This window comes from Anolis sagrei, chromosome 4 (genome assembly GCF_037176765.1).
Source record: "Anolis sagrei isolate rAnoSag1 chromosome 4, rAnoSag1.mat, whole genome shotgun sequence".
NCBI lineage: Eukaryota > Metazoa > Chordata > Lepidosauria > Squamata > Dactyloidae > Anolis > Anolis sagrei.
Window position 1 is genome coordinate 171,644,402 of NC_090024.1, and position 20,366 is coordinate 171,664,767.

The following is a 20,366-nucleotide window of genomic DNA, read 5'->3' on the forward strand; positions in this document are numbered from 1 at the left end:
TAGAGCATAAAAGAAACACACAGTACAATACAATAAAGTAAAACATATAGCATATAAATCAACATTTTAAAACTCAGAACAACGCCCAATAACCTATGGTGAAAACTATTTCTTTAATAAGATGGGTTGTTACAATATTGCAAGTCAGACGACCGATGAAAACTTCTAAATCTTATCTGTGCAACAGTACTTTATTTTTCCCAGTGTATCTTAAGTTTTGTTCATGTTTTCAAAGGGTTCGGTGTCCCCCATGATGATTGGTGAACCTAAAAGTGACCTTGATGATGTGGACCCTTAGTGGCGAGCTGTATGCTGAAGAATAAAACTTCTAACTAAAGAACTGGATACCTGGCACATTGAAATTGCAGGAATCCCGCCGCTTTCAGCTTTAGAGGGATCTGAAGTGAAAGCTTTCACAGAATCAGTGGCCATGCTACTTCCTAAGAGCTATTCTTCACCTGAGAAGTTTAAGCGGTGCGCTATGAAGATGCTCCCATCCTCAGCAGTTCTTTTGGGATGCTAGTCAAGGCAGGAGTCAATTAAAATCTGTCAAAAGATTTTACCCATTTAAGGAAGAAATATAAAGAGATTGAAATTTTTATTATGGTGAACCTTTAATGAGTGAATGTAAAAATATTGCTTTTCCGTGATGCTGCAAAAAAAAAAAAACCCTTGGTTTTTATATACAGAAGAAGAAAAATCAAACTGCCTTTAGGTATGAAGGGCAAATTTTTAAATCTTTCTGAAATATTGGATAGGAATATTCAAAATTGTGTAAAAAATGTGGTGACTTACACTTGGCACTGTAAAATATTAAGAATCAGTTTACACAAGGCCCTTTATATTTAATATGTCTCCGAGGTAATTTGTATAGCGCTTTACAGAAAGGGTTTGTTAAAAGGGCCCTTTTCTGTAAGGATGGTTATTCCTTATGGAATGGTGTAGGTACAAGGAAGCCTGGAATTGGCAATTCTTTTCCTAATGTCATAAGTAAATGGGTGAGAACAGTAAGAGCTTTGTTTATTCCAAGAATACATATGTGTTGTGACATCAATTGATTTTTTTAAAAAAAATGTTGGGTAAGTTTATCAAAAAGCACTTTAAGACAGAATTTTATTGCTGTTTGCCTCCTTTAAATGATCATTCTAATACTTGGGAGACATATTGAATAAATTGTAGTCTTAATGATGTGATCTGCAATCATTTGCTTTTAGTTACAAATTGAAAGGGTTGGAATTGGATGCAGGATTCCTCAAGCAGGGATATGGATTTTTAAACAAATTTTTAACACAGGCAAAGGATTGTAGAACTTTGTTTAGCTTGGCTAGGTAGCATTTAAAATCCAAGAGATTTATGAGTTCTTTAATAACTGGAAATCAAACATAACATGGGAATGATTTTACTTCCCATGTGAAATGCAATTAAGTGATCTCTTTCGCAGCTGTAGATATTAAGGGATTTTTTTCTGTGCCAATGTTGTTTCTTCTTCACTTTTCACATTTTTCTTCACTGCTTTTGCCTTTGTTCAGGGATTTTGCCTTAAGTTAAACAAAATGCACCATGCAGATGAATTGAGGGGAAATCATTGAGAGTGCCTGGGTTACCTCTGTTGTGAAAAGATTTGCCAAGTCAAAGGCACAAATAGCCAAAAAGTGCCTTTTTTATTTTCTTTTGACTTCTGTGTATGGTTGCGAAACCTGATCAGGCACATAGCTTTCTTTACTCTGGTGCACTAGTTGTGAATACATTAGGTCATTTCACTGTAGAAGGAACTAGCTGTACAGTTGGAGTTCTTTGCCACAAGCATGAATCAAAAGAAAGTGTTTTTTCAACACCTCATGGGTGAAAACAGCGGCAGCACATTTTCACTGAAATGTGGCAACATTTGGGTATTTTATAAAATGCCTGAGACTTTTTAAATGTGAAATTTTAAAATTTGGAATACAGTCTGATGTCCCACCCTTTCCCTTATTGGATCACCTTGTTCTTCTTAATCCAAAGGACTGGAGTTGCCATCATTTCCTATGGAAAAGGTGGGCTCTTACTAGAGAACATAACTTGCAAAATCCCAAGCTAGTTTGCTTTGCCATCAGATATTCTAAAACAATTGCAGGCTGTTTCCTGGTCCTTTTTTTGCTTGAATGAAGCTGATGGTTTTTTGGTTTTCAAGTATGAGATTTGTTTTCCAGCTGCTATATCACCTGAAACTTCTGAAGAATATTTTTTTTAAGAGAAAATTCTAATGCAACAAATCTAGTTTGCTGTGTAAATTGTGACATGTTTATATGTTGTGGTCACTTTTACTGCCAGTTTTTGGATGAAAAAATGGATTTTATACATATTAACAGAATATTCTGTTGAGGTGGGGCAATCACAGTTCGGATGGATAACTCTCTTCATGTATGGTTGTGTGCAAATAGTTCAAAAGGCACTTGGAACCGAGAAAGGCTGTTGTCATGGGGGGGAAAGGCCTGGTCAACAGAATAAAGTTTATTCCTCTCACCAGAAACAGTGCAATCATTAACTTCCAAAAAAGAAGCCAGTGGACCTTCTGTTAGTCCATTTCACCCAGTAAACTGTTCTGTGGCGCTATGGAGCAAAGCTTAGAATTTGTTGTCTTGCATTTTATCCTTTTGAGCAGTGGTTCTCAACCTTCCTAATGCTGCGACTTCTTAATACAGTGGCTCATGTTGTGGAGACCCCAAACTATAAAATTATTTTCGTTGTTTCTTCATAACTGTAATTTTGCCACAGTTATGAATCATAATGTAAATATCTGATATGCGGGGTGTATTTTCATTCACTGGACCAAATTTGACACAAATATCTGATATGCTCAAATTTGAATATTGATGAGGTTGGGAGGGGATTTTGTCATTTAGGAGTTGTAGTTGCTGGGATTGATAGTTAACCTACAGTCAAAGAGCATTCTGAACTCCATCAACATTGGAATTGAACCAAACTTGGCACACAGAACTCCCATGACCAACAGAAAATTGAACACTATGGACCCTTATTCCTTAGCCCAGTGTTTCTCAACCTTCCTAAAGCCATGACCCCTTAATATAGGACTTCATGTTGTGGTGACCCCCAACCATTTAATTATTATCATTGCTATTTCATAACTGTAATTTTGCTACTGTCATGAATCATAATGTAAATATCCGATAGGATGTATTTTCATTTGCTAGACCAAATTTGGCACAAAGACCCAAATTTGAATACTGGTGGGGTTGTAAGGGGGATTGATTTTAGCATTTGGGAGTTGTAGTTGCTGGGATTTATAGTTCATCTACAATCAAGGAGCATTCTGAACTCCACCAACGATGGAATTGATCAAACTTGGCACACAGAACTCCCATGACCAACAGAAAATACTGGAAGGGTTTGTGGGCATTGACTGTGAGTTTTGGAGTTGTAGTTCACCTACATCTAGAGTGCACTGTGGACTCAAACACTGATGGATCTGGACCAAACTTGGCATAAATACTCAGTATGCCCAAATGTGAACACTGGTGGAGTTTGGGGAAACTAGATCTTGACATTTGGGAATTGTAGTTGCTGGGATTTATAGTTTCCCTACAATCAAAGAACCCCACCAATGATAGAATTGGGCCAAACTTCCCACACAGAACCCCCATGACCAACAGAAAATACTGTGTTTTCTGATGGTCTTTGGCGACCCCTCGCACATCCTCCTTGTGACCCCCCCCCCCCCACAGGATCCCAACCCCTAGGTTGAGAAACGCTGCTTTTGATCTTCCATGTGTGTGAAAGTTGAATCCTAAGAACATTATATTAATGTTGTAACTCTTTTTTACACTAATTTATCTAGATAATGAGTAAAGTACATTTACACACATATCCAAGAAAAATCATATGAAACTTTTATTTCAAAAAGTAGGTTTTATAAAATGTTATATAAAACAGAATAAATAGTTACAAGGGAAGGGGGGGGACACAAAACCCACAGCACAAAGGCTTTTCTCTACATCAATCAGCAATGAATTACAGTAGATAAATTTGTATTTTAGCTCAAAAACAACATAAAACATATTACATGCTATCAAAATAGTTCAATATTCAGTATTCATCTTAGCCTTTCTGAAGAGGACTAAGCCATTTAAGCCGCAGTCCTCTGCAAATTTTCCTGCAAGGAGGCACCACGGAACAAAATGTCTTACCTTTGAGTAGGCATGCATAAGGTTGCTCTTTTAAAATAGGAACATAGTAATTGCAGATAAATACTTGATTATACAAGCAGTTAAACATCTGAACAAAAGATTTCATATGTAATTCTAAATACACTACCTTGACAAACTTAAATGATAGCTACCAAGAGTTTTATATCAGTAAACCAAACTAACTGGTCCAAAATACTGACAGCGAGCTTGATTTTTACAGTATCTCAAATGTGATTAAAGGTCAGAAGTACTTCACCTCCTGAGTCCAAGTGCTTTTAGGTTTGGGGTTTACTCTTGTGAATAAACACTGTGCCTCAGTTCACTGGGATTCTTGGAGCCCCTCAATCAAACCTTTACCAAAGTGGGTAGTTTTGTGTTTACCCAGAATGTCTGGAGACTTTTGCAGTTATAGAATCCAATGCTACTGTGGTTCAACCATACATACTCTCATGGCCTGAAAACCAGGTATACAAAAGAACATATGTTTTTGGCAATATACCTTGACAAGGAAATCAGTAGGCAACTAAAAGGAGCATAGAAACTAGAAAAAGGAGCAATTTTTCTATTCAACAGCAGAATGTGGACAACATCCCTCCAAAGATGTGGCTTCTCTACATTAGAAAACAGCAGTACAACTCAATGTAGCTGATCCTCTTCGGTTCACACAGTTTTAAGTTCACAAGGATGGTGGTCTAATATGTGTTGTTAAATATGGAGTATATAAGGCACTTTGGAACCAAATACTGAACTACGAATAGATATACCTTTGAACCAGCTAAGTGCTGTATTCCACTGGCTTATAAACCACTTCCAGTATGTATTCGCCCATGACAGTATCTGAAATCTATGCCTTAATGCAGCAGGGTGTCTTCAGGCAATTGAATTTGTATTACCTACTTTGTCAGAAGTCACACACACAAAAAAGTATTGGGGCCAGACTAAAGCACTAGATGGGTCTTCGCTTTCCCACTCATTGTAGCCTGTTCTTTTATTCCTACCTTCTAGATTCCTACCTTGGAAATCAGGAGCATAAACATTATTTATTTTGTATTATTCTCAAGACCAGAGAAGGCGCTATCCATGATACCTTTCATGGCCAGACCACGCAAAATTCACATGCTCCGCAGGGGATTTTCAAGAATAGAGATTTTAGACTTGGCGCCATCCCAGACTGTCTTTCAAAGTTAGAATCCTCTCTTGTTCCAATTCTCAGTGACTCCTAAGGAAACAAAGTGTCTACTCTCACTTTAGCCAAGTGGTTAAAATTGTGTATTTTCACAGCCTATGCTTCTTTGGGCTTTCAAAAACTTCCAATATTATATCGGCAATACTTGCAGCTACATCAACAGTTTTGTCATCATGAAAAAAACCCAGTAGTTTATGTATGAAGTCAAGAGCTTTTCAGCCATGTGACTCTTAACTAGTCTAGGTGACAACAGTCATTAACCTGGTCATGGATGTCTCTTGCAACACACAGTATTGAGTAGTTCCACAACATGCTCTACTCCTCCTTTCATAAGGATTATAAAATAAGTAAATATATTTCTGCAGAAGGTGCTTTAGGGGAAAAGGTGGTATAGCAAGTGATTTTCCCTTGAATATTTTGCCACCATATTCTCACATCCATGCAAAATTATTTGGTTCACAGCTCAAAAAGATCCCATTCATGGATGGTTTCTTTCTGTCATCTGATAATGAGACTAGTTCTAGATCATGAAGGTTCATTCAAAACAAGAGATGTCAAAACCAACTTTTGTGATAGCATTGGTGCATATGTAGGTCATGCCCTGTTCTGCTTTTTTAAATGTCTGAGACTTTGCTTGATATCGGAAGAATAGACATGGGGGACCAGACAAGAAAATGAAAAAAACTAAAAGGTCAAGGTACTGCCCAAAAGACAACAGGAATTAACTCCTTCATGGAAATCTAGAAAGAGTCTTAATGTTAAGTAATCCACATAAAGAACACATTTATCCCATCACGGGCTGGAAGTCTCTGGCTATGCATGTCATGGTATACCAGAAGATACAATAGCTTAGGGTGAATTTTATAGGTGTAGCTCAATTGATAATATTGAAGCAGACCCCATCATGCCAATCAGCTGTGAAATTGAGAACAAATATCTCAAGGACCAATCAAGAACCCTTACTAGTTGTACTAGAGCCTGCTTTCAAAATGCTTTCTTCAAGCAAAACAGAGATATGACTATCACATCACCAATGTCACCTTATGGGGTGTCTGTCATAATTTGAGAGTCTCCGGTAACTGAGGGAGAAGGAGTTGGAACTGTCACTTGTAACTGGAACGATGCTTCACAGTTTCCAAAAGTCTTTTCCTGCAACAAATGGCAATGGCTGCTGTTCTGTGTCTCCCTGGACTGCTCATGACTACACAGGTATTGTCCACTGAATATGCACCAAGTGTGTGAGAACCATAAGACTGGGCATTACATCCTGTCAGTGTCCAACCCGCATCACAAGTCACCGTTACCTGAGAAGACAGCGAGAGGGATTATTCAACATTAAGAATTTCCCCTGTTCTACAACCAAAGAGGATTCATCAGAATTAGCAAGAAGTCATATTTTTAAGTACATTGCCCTTTTAGAATAATAGCTCCAAAAATCTTCATTGTTCCTGTGCGCTCACACAACAGTGGAAAACACTGTTCACAAAATGGGAAGGAGAGTTCAGTGCAAGTTTTGCACCCTTCCTCAGTATACAAATACATCAATTTTTTCATCTGAAAATAGGAGGTTGGCTAAAAATACTTGAGTGTGTGCATATTCTGTATTATAACGTTACTGGGAGACTTACTCCAAAACAATCATACTTGACCGAGCCACATATACTGCACATTCTTCTTCACGTACCATAGCAGTGAAAAACACTGAGTTTCAGTTTAGTAAGCAAATCCTATAGTTTGTTTCCATTTTTGTCATCCTCATTATCACTTTTATCTGGGTTCAGCTCAGAAACAGAGCAAATTACAGGAAGTTATGACCACAAAGTGAAGGTACCATCACCAAGGGCTTTGAGGGAAGGGGCAGTGTTTTTTTTTTTTCCTTTGCTGCTTCTTGCTCAGCTCCTGGGGACTCACTCCTGGCAGAACTGAGGCCCTGACTGTACAACTTGAAGCCAACAACAATATCTCCTTGCCTCAGAGGCTGAGGCATAAAAAGGACCATGCCTGCAGGACCTCAGGCTTAAGCAAAAATGAAGGTACCATTACCAAGGGCTTTGAGGGAAGGGGCAGTGGGTGTTTTTCCCTTGCTGCCCTGGCTCAGCTCCTGGGGACTCACTCCTGCAGAATCGAGACCGTGACTCTGCAACTTGAGGCCAGTAACACCTCTTGCTTGCCCCAGAGGCTGAGGCATAAAAAAGACCATGCCTGCAGGGCCTCAGGCTTAAGCAAGAAATGAAGATACCATAATCAGAGGCTTTGAGGGAAGGGGCAGTGTTTGTTTCCTTTGCTGCCTCTGGCTCAGCTTCTAGGGACTCACTCAGCTTCTGGGGACCACTTGGTGCTGCCGGACTCTATCTTGACTGGCCTCCATTTCAGCATCCTTGGGTCAACATTTGTTTCTTCCAGCCGTGGCCCTTGATTCTCCTGGTCCCTCTCTTGAGTGAACACTGCCACCCTGGTTTGGTGTCTCATTCCTCCCCGATGGAACATCTGCTCTAGTTCTCTATGTTTTAAACTTTTTATTGCATTTATATGTTTTAATGGTTTTATAATTTGATATGCTATATTTATTATTTGTTGTATAATGCGGCACTGAATTTTGCCATAAATCGTAAGTTGCTCTGAGTCCCCTTTGGGGTTGAGAAGAGCGGGATATAAATATAGCAAATAAATAAAAAAATAAAACCAAGAATGACAGAAGGATCATCTCACACAGCAGAGGATCTCTTAAGATATTAGCACTATTAGGGTGCTTCTAGCCTGAATAACAGGCATTACGAAAGCCTCAGGTCAATTTCCTTCACTGGGTACTAGTTGGTCTAGTTTTAAAAATGATAACCACTTACCTTTGCTATGTGTTCCAAAGGAGAATATTCTTGTACCTTGCACTCAAGGCTGGGTGCATGGCAACAGGAGGCATGAACAGCTGTACCTGACTGGCCAATGCATTGGTCATAGTTGCCTTCTGTCTTGAGTACAGGTCTGATGTTGCCACTGAAATCTTCACCCACAGAATGAGAACTGCAACCTGACAAGGTACATTATTTTAGTGACATTCTGGACATGAATAGAATGCTTAAAAAGCAAGACTGGTGTTTTCTCTTACTAGATAATAGTACACTTGACTCTAGGTATTTTTTAAATGTAACTTTGGGGTGGAGTGGGATGGGTGGGTGAACAACAAAATGTGACCCCCTCAGATGATAGTGGGCTGTAACTTCCAACTTTAGTCTCTACTGACTTTGCTGGCTAGGACTTCTGGGAACTGGGTCAAACATTCTGAACTGGTTCATGTTTTAATCCAGTTCACACACACACACCCCACCCCCAAGTCCTCCATAATCCCTTTCACTTCAAATGGCCAAAGACTTCTTGAGAAGATGAAGCAGCACTGTGGGTATGAAGAACTTTTTAAATGCAATTTAACACAGTGTTTCAGTCGCAGGGGCACCCATGAATACATGCCTTGGCTTTAGGCAATTCATTTCCTCCTGTCTTTCAATCATTATCATTATCAACAATCATTATCAAAGCCTTCAACAATACAAATCATTATTAAGCTGAACCTGGAACCTTATCAACACATAATCATATGTTTTACATTTGTATTGCTATTCACACATAAACCACTCATTCATATATAGAATCATAGAGTTGGAAGAGACCTTGTGGGCCATCCAGTCCAACCCCCTGCCAAGAAGCAGGAAAATTGCATTCAAAGTACCCATGAAAGTTGGCCATGCAGCCTCTGTTTAATAGCCTCCAAAAAAGGAGCCTCCTCCACACTCTAGGGCAGAGAGTTCCACTGCTGAAAAGCTGTCACTTCCTAATGTTCAGGTGGAATCTCCTTTCTTGTAGTTTGAAGCCATTGCTCTGCATCCTAGTCTACAGGGCAGCAAAAAACAAGTCTGCTCCCTGTGACTTCTCCTCACAAATTTATACATTGTAATCATGTCTCCTCTCAGCCTTCTCTTCTGCAGGCTAAACATTCCCAGCTCTTTAAGCTGCTCCTCATAGGACTTGTTCTCCTTTATCATTTTAGTCACCCTCCTCTGGACACATCCCAGCTTGTCAACATCTCCCTTCAATTGTGGTGCCCAGAATTGGACACTATTCTGCCAGGTGTGGTCTGACCAAGACAGAATAGAGAGGTAGCATGACTTCCCTGGATTTAGACACTATACTATTTATGCAATCAGTCTTATATATAGACTTATATACATCGGTCTAGTCCTAGGTATTTCACACATTTGAGAAAGGAGTTAAATGATTAAAGAACTTATGCTACCAACTTCTTTCTCTCAATCTGAAGTGTGTTATAAGCTCCCTTTGTGTACAGAGACGGATGCAACAGATAGTGGATCCAGGTGACAAGTGGAACTTGCCATACATCACTGTTGCCCTCAGCTTTTCAAAGGCAGCACAAAAGCACTGGCGGTTATCCTGAATGGGTGTTACATCTTCATAAGTGGACTCATGTCAAAATTAGAATTGATAGTTCTGCAATATCCATGTAAAATTGAAGGGGCTGTTGTTATAACACTATGTGGGGGAGGCATCAAAGTCATCAGTTTGTACTGAGAACCCTCAACACAATGTGGAACACCAGGTAAGGTGCTCTTGCTGATTTCCTGTTAAGCATCTTCATAATTTAACCTTAAGAAATGGGGCTACAGGGTGGAATCCTCGGCATGCGAGTGCGGAGAAGAGCAAACCACTGACCACCTGCTGCAATGCACCCTGAGCCCTGCCACATGCACAATGGAGGACCTTCTTGCGGCAACACCAGAGGCACTCCAAGTGGCCAGATACTGGTCAAAGGACATTTAACCAAATACCAAATTTGCAAAATCTGTGTGTGTGTTTTTTTTCCTTTTTCTTTTTAATCTGTGTGTTTGTTTTGCTCTGTTAGAAGTGTAACACAATGGTTGCTGATGACACGATAAATAAATCTTCATAATACAATCAAAGGTGCCCCATAAATTAAACAATGATTGTCCTTCCATTGCTTCCCCACCACATACCTGTCAAAACATGGCTATCCTTGGTGCAGCCAACATTTTGAACAGCTGTGCGCTCTGCAACCGGCGCATGTGCATAAACCTGACAGTCCGCTTTAGGCCAAATGCAACACCTGGCTATGGCATAGACACCTTGGCCACCAAATCTATTATGTGCCACACAGTCTTTCCTGCCTCCATAGTCCTGGAATTCAAAACACACAGCAGTGAGTCATAAGCAATGCTAGCAATCTTGAAAATCCAATCCCATCAAAACACAGGTAGAACAAACTCTAATGACAAAAGGAGCATTGCTACCATGGAACATCACCTCAATGCGCTCTCCTCGACGCTTGCCATTCTTTGACAAACTTGAGCAGCTGAACATTTCTTCATTTCCATTGCAACGGGCGACAGCTATTGCTGAACTAGTCGAACCAGACAGGGAAGACCACACAGAGCGACAGTATAGCTCTTCATCTGGAAAAGAGTTGCCATCCTTTATAGTTAACAAAGTTTCTTATAGAAAAGAAAAGCCACACAGAAAAGCTATATCTGCACAGGACTTGTTTGGTTGTTGTGATTTAGTTTATAACACAATTGAAACGGGTATAAGACACACACTCAAGCAAAATGTTAAAATAACTAATCAAGTAATTAATATTAAAACATAGCTGTATTAGAAGGAATATTAAAACACGTCATACAAGATCCTGCATCTTCAAAGTAACTACAGTGAGAGAGCTCCATTATCATAGTTATATCTGGTAAAGTAACTGCACAACAATGTGTCCATGTCATGCGGTATCACACCAACCAAAGAACTTTGGACATGTTGCAGATCACGGGACTAGGGCAGTGGTTCCCAACCTGTGGTCCATGGACCACCAGTGGCCCATAAGAACTATACACCATTGCAACGAGAGCAACTGTTCTCACGAAACTGTTTTATAGTGCCGAGGGTTATTAAATATGGTTTTCTGTGGGCAAGCAGATTTATTGTTTATTTATTTATTAAAAACATTTATATTGCACTCTTCTCACCCCGAAGGGGACTCAGCGCGGAGCACAGCATATATGCGGCAAACATTCAATGCTGGGACATGAATTTATTATATAAATACATAAACATAAACAGCCAGCACGCCAACGACTTAAATCTAGAAATAGTTTTCTAAGATCTACAGAGACACTCGCTGGAACACCTCAGCAAGCGAGAGTCCAAAAGTGGCAGGCTCAAACCCAGAACCTCAACAAATGGCTGATACCAAATGAGAGACTCCCCCCTGGGCACACAGAAGACTGGGCGACTTGGAAGGCGCTGAACAGACTGTGCTCGGGCAGCACAAGATGCAGAGCCAACCTCAAGAAATGGAGCCACAAAGTGGAATCCACGACATGTGAGTGTGGAGAAGAGCAAACCACTAACCACCTGCTGCAATGCAACCTGAGTCCTGCCACATGCACAATGGAGGACCTTCTTACAGCAACACCAGAAGCACTCCAAGTGGCCAGATACTGGTCAAAGGACATTTAATCAACTACCAAACTTGCAAATTTTGTGTTTTGTCTGTCTGTTTGTTTGTTTGTTTTTGTTTTGTTCTGTTAGAAATGTAATACAATTGACTGGTTGCCCTGACACGACAATTAAATACATAAACATTAAAAACATTTGTCTCCATATTATAATACATTGTTTAAAACCATCTTGATTATCAGTGTCTAATCTAATTGGCCTGGTAAGGTTTTCTATCGCTGTTTTATTGCGCTGTCCCAAAAGCTTGGTCTCACAGCCAAGTTTCTTATCTTTCTGAAAGACAGGAGAGAGGGGGCCAATCTGATCTCACCAGGAAGGGAGTTCCATTGCTAGGGGGCAATCACCGAAAAGGCCCTCTCTCTCATCACCACCAATGGTGACTACTGAGTGGCATATGTTCTGTATTAGAAACCAGAGCTGATATGTTGTCTATCAATGCAGTTTTCTGAATCAGCACTCCAAATAACCAAACCAAATATAAACTGATTCGTAACCCTTTTGGTACTTATGTTGGAGCGGTCCCTGGTCAAAGTGGTCCTTGGTTTAAAAAAAAGGGAGGGGTTGGGAACCACTGGACTAGGTAATGGTATCTACAGTACTCTTCAAATTGCAGAGCACATCAAGAATAGGGAGTTAAAAATATCCCTTCAATTCTGTCACAAAAGCTTATATCAATGTATCAATGTGCCCTAAAAACTGGAAGAATGCTGCAAACATTTCCTAATGCCCTTTCTGAAGCACCTCAGAAACACTTTGGTTTCAATCTTTACACTGTCATTCACAACCATAAATATGAGTCTCCAGCAGTCAAGGGATCATAATTGCTGAATGGGATGTCTACAAGTGATTCTGAAAAAAATCTGCATTTCTCCTGCTAGAGGAAGGACATCAAGGATAAGTGAGCAATCTACTTGGAAGAAAGTTTCAGCCTGGATCTAAAACTTCAAACCTTTCTATGGGTGTATCAACACAATTATAGCCGCTTGACTCCTCTTTAATTGCAATGGCTGCTTCCCATAAAATTCTAGTATTTGTAGTTTGGTAAGGGAGACACAAGAACTCTTTGGAAGTGTTCTGAATCAAATTGTTGCAAAACTGAAAATCCCAGGACTGTCTAGGATGTAACTATGACAAGTGGTTTCAAGGCACTGTAATGCAGCATGGACATATCTTAACACCATAAACCTAGCAACTAATGATGAGTAAGAGGCACTCACCTTCTACAAGTTTAGAGGGAAGCCCAGCCACTCTGTTGGGGGTTAAAAGCCTCTGCTCTTCTGGAAACCAAGCTTCATTCATAAGGTTCTTGATGGAGAAGTGGATCAACCTCTGCCTCAGCTCAGAGATGGATAGAGTGGGGTTGCTGTTCAGAATCATGGCTGCAATACCTGTGGCAACACACATGCCTCTCTGTATTATTTGGCAAGGACACACCTGCGGCTAAATGAGACAATAATCTCTTCCTTTAATATTTTATGATAAAACACATTGTTAAGTAAATTTATTGAATAAGCTTGTAAAATATTATTATTATTATTATTATTATTATTATTATTATTACTTTATTTGTACCCTGCTAGCATTTCCCGAAGGACTCGATGCGGCTTACATAGGCCAAGGCCTCAAAACACAATACAACAAATACAATACCAAAGCAAATTAAAAACAGTTAAGCAGAATAAACAACAACAATAAACAGTACATCGAGACACTATAAAACTGGGTCGGGCCAGAGTAATGGGTACAATATTAAAAGTGCTGATGTGGCAGGAGGTATGTAGGATTATAAGTAAGTGCAATGTGCAGTGTGCAGTATCTTAGTTCTACTAAAGTGCTTCTAGGACTTGGTATTGGAGGTTCCTAATCTGAGAAGGCACATCGGAACAGCCAGGTCTTCAAGTTCTTTCTGAAGACTGCCAGTGTAGGGGCCTGTCTAAGATCTTTTGGGAGGGCGTTCCAGAGTCGGGGGGGCACCACAGAAAAGGCCCTGTCTCGAGTCCCCACCAAGCGTGCTTGCGACACAGGCGGGATCACGAGCAGGGCCTCTCCAGATGACCAAAGTGAACGTGTGGGTTCGTAAACGGAGATGCGGTCACGCAGGTAGGGTGAACCCAAACCGTTCAGGGCTTTGTAGGTAAGCACCTGCACCTTAAATTGGGCTCGAAAAATAAACGGCAGCCAGTGGAGCTCCTTGAAAAGGAGGGTTGACCTCTCTCTGTAATGAGCCCCGGTTAACATCCTGGCTGCTGCCCGTTGGACCAGTTGGAATTTCCGAGCCGTTTTCAAGGGCAGCCCCACGTAGAGTGCATTACAGTAATCCAATCTAGAGGTGACCAAGGCATGGACTACCCCGGCCAGATCAGCCTTCGCGAGGTACGGTCGCAGCTGGCGCACAAGTCTCAATTGTGCAAAAGCCCTCCCATGACATTTCTGTGTCAATCACTTTTAGTGAATTGATATAAATGTTATTTAAAATGTACACATTTAGCCCCTTTGAATCTCCTTTGGCAGAGAAAAGCAGGTATAAACACATATAATAAATTAATAAACAAAACAGTATTTGAAAGCAGAGGACAAGACCATAACCTTCTCTCCTCCATTCTTTCTTTGTATTCTCTGCTTCTCAATGTTCCACCTTAGCTTTATGATGAATGGTTAGAAGGTATCTGTCTCATTCAGTGTCCCACTACTTCATGTGAAACACTGAAATCTTACTGTAAAGCAGCCATCTCATCTTGAAGTGACTATTGAACGAAAAAGTGAAATCGAGGGTATACCCTATCGAAGTACAGGCTTCAATTGAGATTGACTACGCCATGAATGGACTTCTTATATTCATTGAAGACACCAGTATTCAGCAGAGGCTTTCCACCAAAAGAAGGAGAAAGCTTCCAAGGAGGGTCACCACCATCTCCACCTGGAGACAGAGAAAAGATGAACCCCAAAGAGTGCAAATCCAACACCAGACACAAAATGTCTGACAAAGCCAATAACATTCAAACTTAAAGCCAAGGCTGGATTGTCTGGCATTGAAACCAAATCTGAAGCCATTGCCCTGCATGTAGTCAAAGTGGGAATGTAAGGCTAAGAGTAATTCTGCAGAATTAGTATCTTCCTAGGCAGCAAGCTTCAGCTTAATATGTCCTTTTTTATGTTTGATATGATAGCCTTGAAATAAAGGAATTGAGTCTCTCTCTCTCTGTCTCTCTGTCTCTCTCTCTCTCTCTCTCTATATATATAATATTACTATTATTGTATTCATATTATTATATTAATATTATTAATAATATAATATTAATGTAATAATATTACTATTATTATATTATATATATTGAATAAAATCTACATAAATGTCCCCTTTAGCACTTAAAAAATCTTATAAAGCTAGTTTGGAATGTTTGCATTTAAAGCCTATTTCTCTCCTCTTTCCTCTTTTTCTGATGTACTCAGTCTTGCTAAACAGAGTCAAGAAATCACTCCACAGAGGGGAAAAAATAGCTTCTTTCATTTAATCAAAAATTAAGAAGGCAAAATACACAAACTTAGAATCCACTTTAAAAACAAATAGGCTTCCAGCAGTTGGGCATGCTGGTCTGTTTGCCTGCTTGTCTCACTCTACCTGTGAGGAATACATCCCAAATAGTATAACACACACCCCAAAAATATGCCGACAGCACCCATTCTTGGTTTTCCATAGGAATCCTGGGCCTCCTGAGGATCTTCCTAAGAACTACAGAAAGATGAAGGAATCAAATGAGATCTCCATCACAGCCCCTCTTTCCAGTACAAGCAGGACTCAGCTAACTCAAAATCCTACCCAGAAAATTTGCTTTGATGGGTTGTTGTAGGTTTTTCAGGCTATATGGCCATGTTCTAGAAGCATTCTCTCCTGATGTTTTGCCTGAGGATGCTTGCCATAGATACAGGCGAAACGTCATGAGAGAATGCTTCTAGAACATGGCCATATAGCTCAAAAAACCAACAACCCAGTGATTCCAGCCATGAAAGCCTTCAACAACAATTTGCTTTGATGTTTGCAAAGTCCACTGCAACTGAATGGGAGAGATTTAGGCAAGTGATGAAATCTGTCCTACTGAAATAAATGAGATCTAAAAGTGCCTCATAGTCTGTATATCCAGGCCAAAAATGACTTGATAGAGTCCGATGCTCTTGCAGAAGACAAAAGACAACAGAAAATTCGTTCACAAGTTTAAAACATTTTTAGCAACTCAGCCCTATGAAAAGGAACTTGCCATGAAACATTCATGTGTACACTGAGACGCAAGCTCCACTTAGTTCAATGGAGTTTACTCCCTGGTGATTACCGGATAATATGTACAGGATTCAGCCCATCTGAAATTTGGTGTGAACGCAAGGACTCCAATCAGCCTCTTTGCCTCAATGGATGGCAAGATCATTTCTTCCATGGAAATAACAGGGCAACTTCTCTTCAAAGCAAGGCAACCGAACACAATCTGTTTCTAATTATTCGACAAATAATTTAAAATACAAATTGTTCTGCCACCTGGGACCTCCTTTCTCTGTGTGTGGCGCTGCCTCATTTTGTTGGTTATTGTGTATATTTTAATAATTACACACACACACAGCCTCTTCAAGCTGCATATGGCATTATTATTTAAAAGACTCACATTTTTCAATCCACAGGCACCCTTCAGGATGCATATAACCACTTAACAGGGAGATGTGTTGGCAGCAGTTAACTCCATGCTGCGCTTAGCCTTAGACCTCAGAGCCTACAAGGCATGTCATTATCAGACCATAACATGAACTCTGTCATCCCCAGCTGCTTAATTGAGGCATAACGATGTATTTGCATGAAGCTGGCAAATGTTTTTCATAGAGGAAGGAAAAGAATGCATGTGTGTAGAAAGGATGTTTTGTGGTATAAAGGTCAGGAAGTCACCTCAAACAGCAGTGTTGCACCAAAATCAGTCAAGGTCACACATTCCTTCATTCAGTGTGTGACCCCAGGATTGCCTCCCCATTGCACATCACCATTTTACTTATGTTAAGAGGTGTCTTTTTCCTAGCAACCTCATTTGAGATTGCAGTTTGCCATCAACTGCCCCTGTAATAGTTCTGTGTACAGAAAACCAGTATTACCACTGCTATGAAGAAAAAAATGCCTTAAAAATATATATGTGGAACCCAGTGGGAACATAAGACGCCTCTATTAAAGCAGCTCCACTTCCAATTCAAGGTGCAGGTTATTACCTGCAAAGCCCTAAACGGTTCGGGCTCTGCCTATCTTCGGGATCACATCTCCCCCTATTAACCAGCGTGAGCTCGAAGATCCGCTGGGGACACCCTCCTCTCGCATCTACCACCGCCACAAACACGGCTTGGTGACGGCCCCTGACTTTGGAACACCCTCCCCAGGGAGATTAGGCAAGCCCCCAAACTGTCCTCCTTCTGTAGTGACTTGAAAACCTGGATGTTCCAGTATGTTTTCAAGAATTATTAGTCCCTAGACCCAGTTCCCAGGTAACCAGATAGTACTCTGTCCTGCACTTCATCCACTTCCCCGGCCCTATGATTTGCTGTTTGCACTATCCCATGCCCAGGCCTTTTATAGTTGGCCCACACCCACTTAGTAACTCTGGCTATTGGTTTTGTTGAACCTCTACTGAAGGAGTTACAATGAAATAGGTCTTTAATATTTTTATCTTGAATGTGTTTTAGCAGGGTTTTTTATTTCATGATGTTGTTGTTACTTTGTCTGTTAAGTTTAATTAGGTTTGTTATATTATCAAATGTGTTTATTTTGATATAATCGTATGGTTTCTTTTGAGCAATTGAATATTTTGCCTTACATGTTGGAAACAGCCCTGAGTCCCTGTGGCGAGACAGGGCGGTGTACAAATAAAACACTTTCATCCTCTCTCTCTCTCTCTCTCTCTCTCTCTCTCTCTATATATATATATATATATATATATACACACACACACACAAAAGAGTTGGAAGCCAAGAGGCATCAACACGTCTATAAAGTGATTAGCAAGAGATGGGAGTGTACATGCCTGCCCTTTGTTTTCACTCCTCTGTATCTTTCTTTCCTTTATACACACAAGCCTTTGGCTTCCATCATATCCCGTCTCCCCTTCCCTTTCGGTTCCTGTTGTTACTCTTCCACTCCAACTTCAATATTGAATTCTTCTTTGTCCCCTTTTGTTCCATCCAACCTCAACAGTGAATGCTTGCTGGCACATACACACGAGAACCAACTTTTCAAATGAAGTTTAGGTCACTTTCTTTTACCTTTAATATTCCGGAGGCAGATTTCTTGAAGCAATAAACATAAGTGTAGGGGTTTTTTTTAACCTTACAAGAGCATCCAGAGGAGTTTTTCATGTTTCCACCATAAGCTCATATTGCACTGGTCCAGCTGCACCCTTTAAAATCCTACTATATTGTTTTTTACCTGCCACATGTGCAGCTGCCTGGGATGTCCCACTCTGTGATGTGAAGCAGGTGCTGCAGTCACTGGACGCACCAATGATATCATCTCCAGGAGCAAACACATCTACGCAACGGCCAAAATTGGTTCCCAGGCTTCCCATAGAAGCAGGTTGGTCTTGGACATTGGTGGCGCCAACTGTGATAACCTATGATAACACAACTTTTGTCACAATCAGAACTGAATAAAGTATTCAATAATTGTTAACATAATTATAGAATTAGAGGCTTGTATGAAGCATTTATAGTCCTCTGCTTGATACAATAAAACCAAAACGAATGTATTCTGAAAATATGGCTGTCCAACCACAATTTTTCCACCAAAGGAGAGGTCACCATTGTCACAGGCAATCACTTCGATCGTCAGACTGCTCAACAGTGCACATGTAAATTCTAAGGTACAATAAAAGATCCATATACCCAAAGCCAAGCAACTATGTTTTGCCCAAAATTTTCTAGGTTCTCCAGTGTGAAGTTGACCATGGAGTCATGCTGATGGCCCTAGAAATGCTAGAGAAGTGCTCTTTCTCAGCATTTTATAGGTCTGTCAGAATAATTATCTAATATGCCCTTGTGATAAGTCATTCATTCAATAGGGTACACTATTATCCACAGTTCTGCATTTCCACAGTCAGTCTGGGAATACCACTCATGATCATGGCTTTCCTTCAAATATACAATATGACCTCCATCACACACAAGCTGATGGTCATACTATATATATATAAAGGGAAGCTATAATGGTGTGGTTATTTCAGTGCTATGCCTAAGAGACTAGGGCTCAAATCCTCATCCAGCCATGGAAACCCAGCTCTTGCTCAGCCTAAAAGGGAGAGAATGCAAAATCTCTAAATAAATCTTGCCTTTAAAAAAACCCACACAGGATAGGGTTGCCATAAGTCAGAGTCAACAGGAGTTATCATAAGAACAGGGTGAGATGCTGACTGTGATAGCTCAGCAGCAGTCACAGCAGCCAGGGGCTGATGGGTTCACTGATGATAGAGTCAGATGGGATTGTGGACTTTCCTGGGATTCATTCAAATGCAGGGGCTGAGAATGTAATTGCCTCTGAACCTCAAGGCCAGTCACAGGGGTTGGAATCATCCTCTCAAGATAAGGAGTCTAGCGAAGACAAATTGATGAGAAACTCTCCTGGGAAAACACCTGGCAATACTGACCTCAGCAAGGAAGCACTCTTGCAGATTAGAGCAGACAGCCAGCTTCGTAGATCAACACAGCTTCATGGGAAGCAAAAATTCCAGGGCATTTCTGCTTCCCATTTTCATTCATGCTTTCATTTAATTCTAAACGCTAATTTCAGTTTAGGCAATGTGGCTCTCAAGTACAGCTAAGCCTGGGTTCTCTACTTCTTGTTTCAAGTCTTGGTTTTGAATTTAAGTATTCTGGGAGTTCTCCATGTTCTTGTTTTGTATTCTTATTCAAGTTTTGTTTATGGACTTAAGCTGCCTTTGTATTCTGGGACTATCTTTGGATTCGATTGCTTTTGGATTTATAAGAGACAATTGATTGCTGGCTTTTTGAATTCTACATCTTATTTCATTATTCCCACTTTTTACTACATATTTTTGTGTGGTTTTGTAATAAACTATTTGCTTCTACTCTGTGTGATGCCATGGTCATAGGTGGCTTCAAGCCTGGGGTGCAACACTGACAGGAAAACTCTACACTGAAATATTTGAAAGAAAAAAAGGCTTAGAAAATATTGGTTGGCTGTTATTCCCTGTCTTCTTTCCTCTAACTCAAATGTCTTCCATTCAACTCAATAACTGGGCTTGACTTTACTCTTTAGTTGGCTTCACGAGATGATGAAAGCACAAACTTCAATCTAAGAATCTCTCCAAGAAGTCTGAGGATTAAACTAATCCTCAGGATTAATCCATAGGCTATAAATACATAGATATCCAAGATCAATGTCATCAGAAAATGGACAGTATGGTCTGTGCAAGATAACCAAACCTGTTTTG

General features: G+C 40.3%; 3 protein-coding genes across 3 annotated transcripts in view; 1 reads left to right on the top strand and 2 right to left on the bottom strand.

The window, feature by feature from the left end:
- The window catches only part of USP24 (ubiquitin specific peptidase 24), a 106,582-nt gene extending 104,073 nt beyond the window's left edge, over nt 1-2,509 (top strand). Inside the window, exon 67 of the mRNA XM_060773568.2 lies at nt 236-2,509. Within this exon, the coding sequence (XP_060629551.2) occupies nt 236-298 (63 nt within the window). The 3' untranslated portion in view covers nt 299-2,509. The remainder of the gene's footprint in view (nt 1-235) is intronic.
- Nucleotides 1-20,366, bottom strand: part of TMEM61 (transmembrane protein 61) — a 179,612-nt gene that overhangs the window by 61,950 nt on the left and 97,296 nt on the right. The gene's annotated exons all lie outside the window — the stretch shown is intronic.
- The window catches only part of PCSK9 (proprotein convertase subtilisin/kexin type 9), a 35,854-nt gene continuing 19,352 nt past the window's right edge, over nt 3,865-20,366 (bottom strand). The window contains exons 7-12 of the mRNA XM_060773569.2: nt 18,347-18,530; nt 13,122-13,292; nt 10,699-10,847; nt 10,392-10,572; nt 8,214-8,395; nt 3,865-6,674 (exon numbers count right to left, since the gene is read on the bottom strand). Coding sequence (XP_060629552.2) covers nt 6,474-6,674; nt 8,214-8,395; nt 10,392-10,572; nt 10,699-10,847; nt 13,122-13,292; nt 18,347-18,530 — 1,068 coding nt within the window. The 3' untranslated portion in view covers nt 3,865-6,473. The remainder of the gene's footprint in view (nt 6,675-8,213; nt 8,396-10,391; nt 10,573-10,698; nt 10,848-13,121; nt 13,293-18,346; nt 18,531-20,366) is intronic.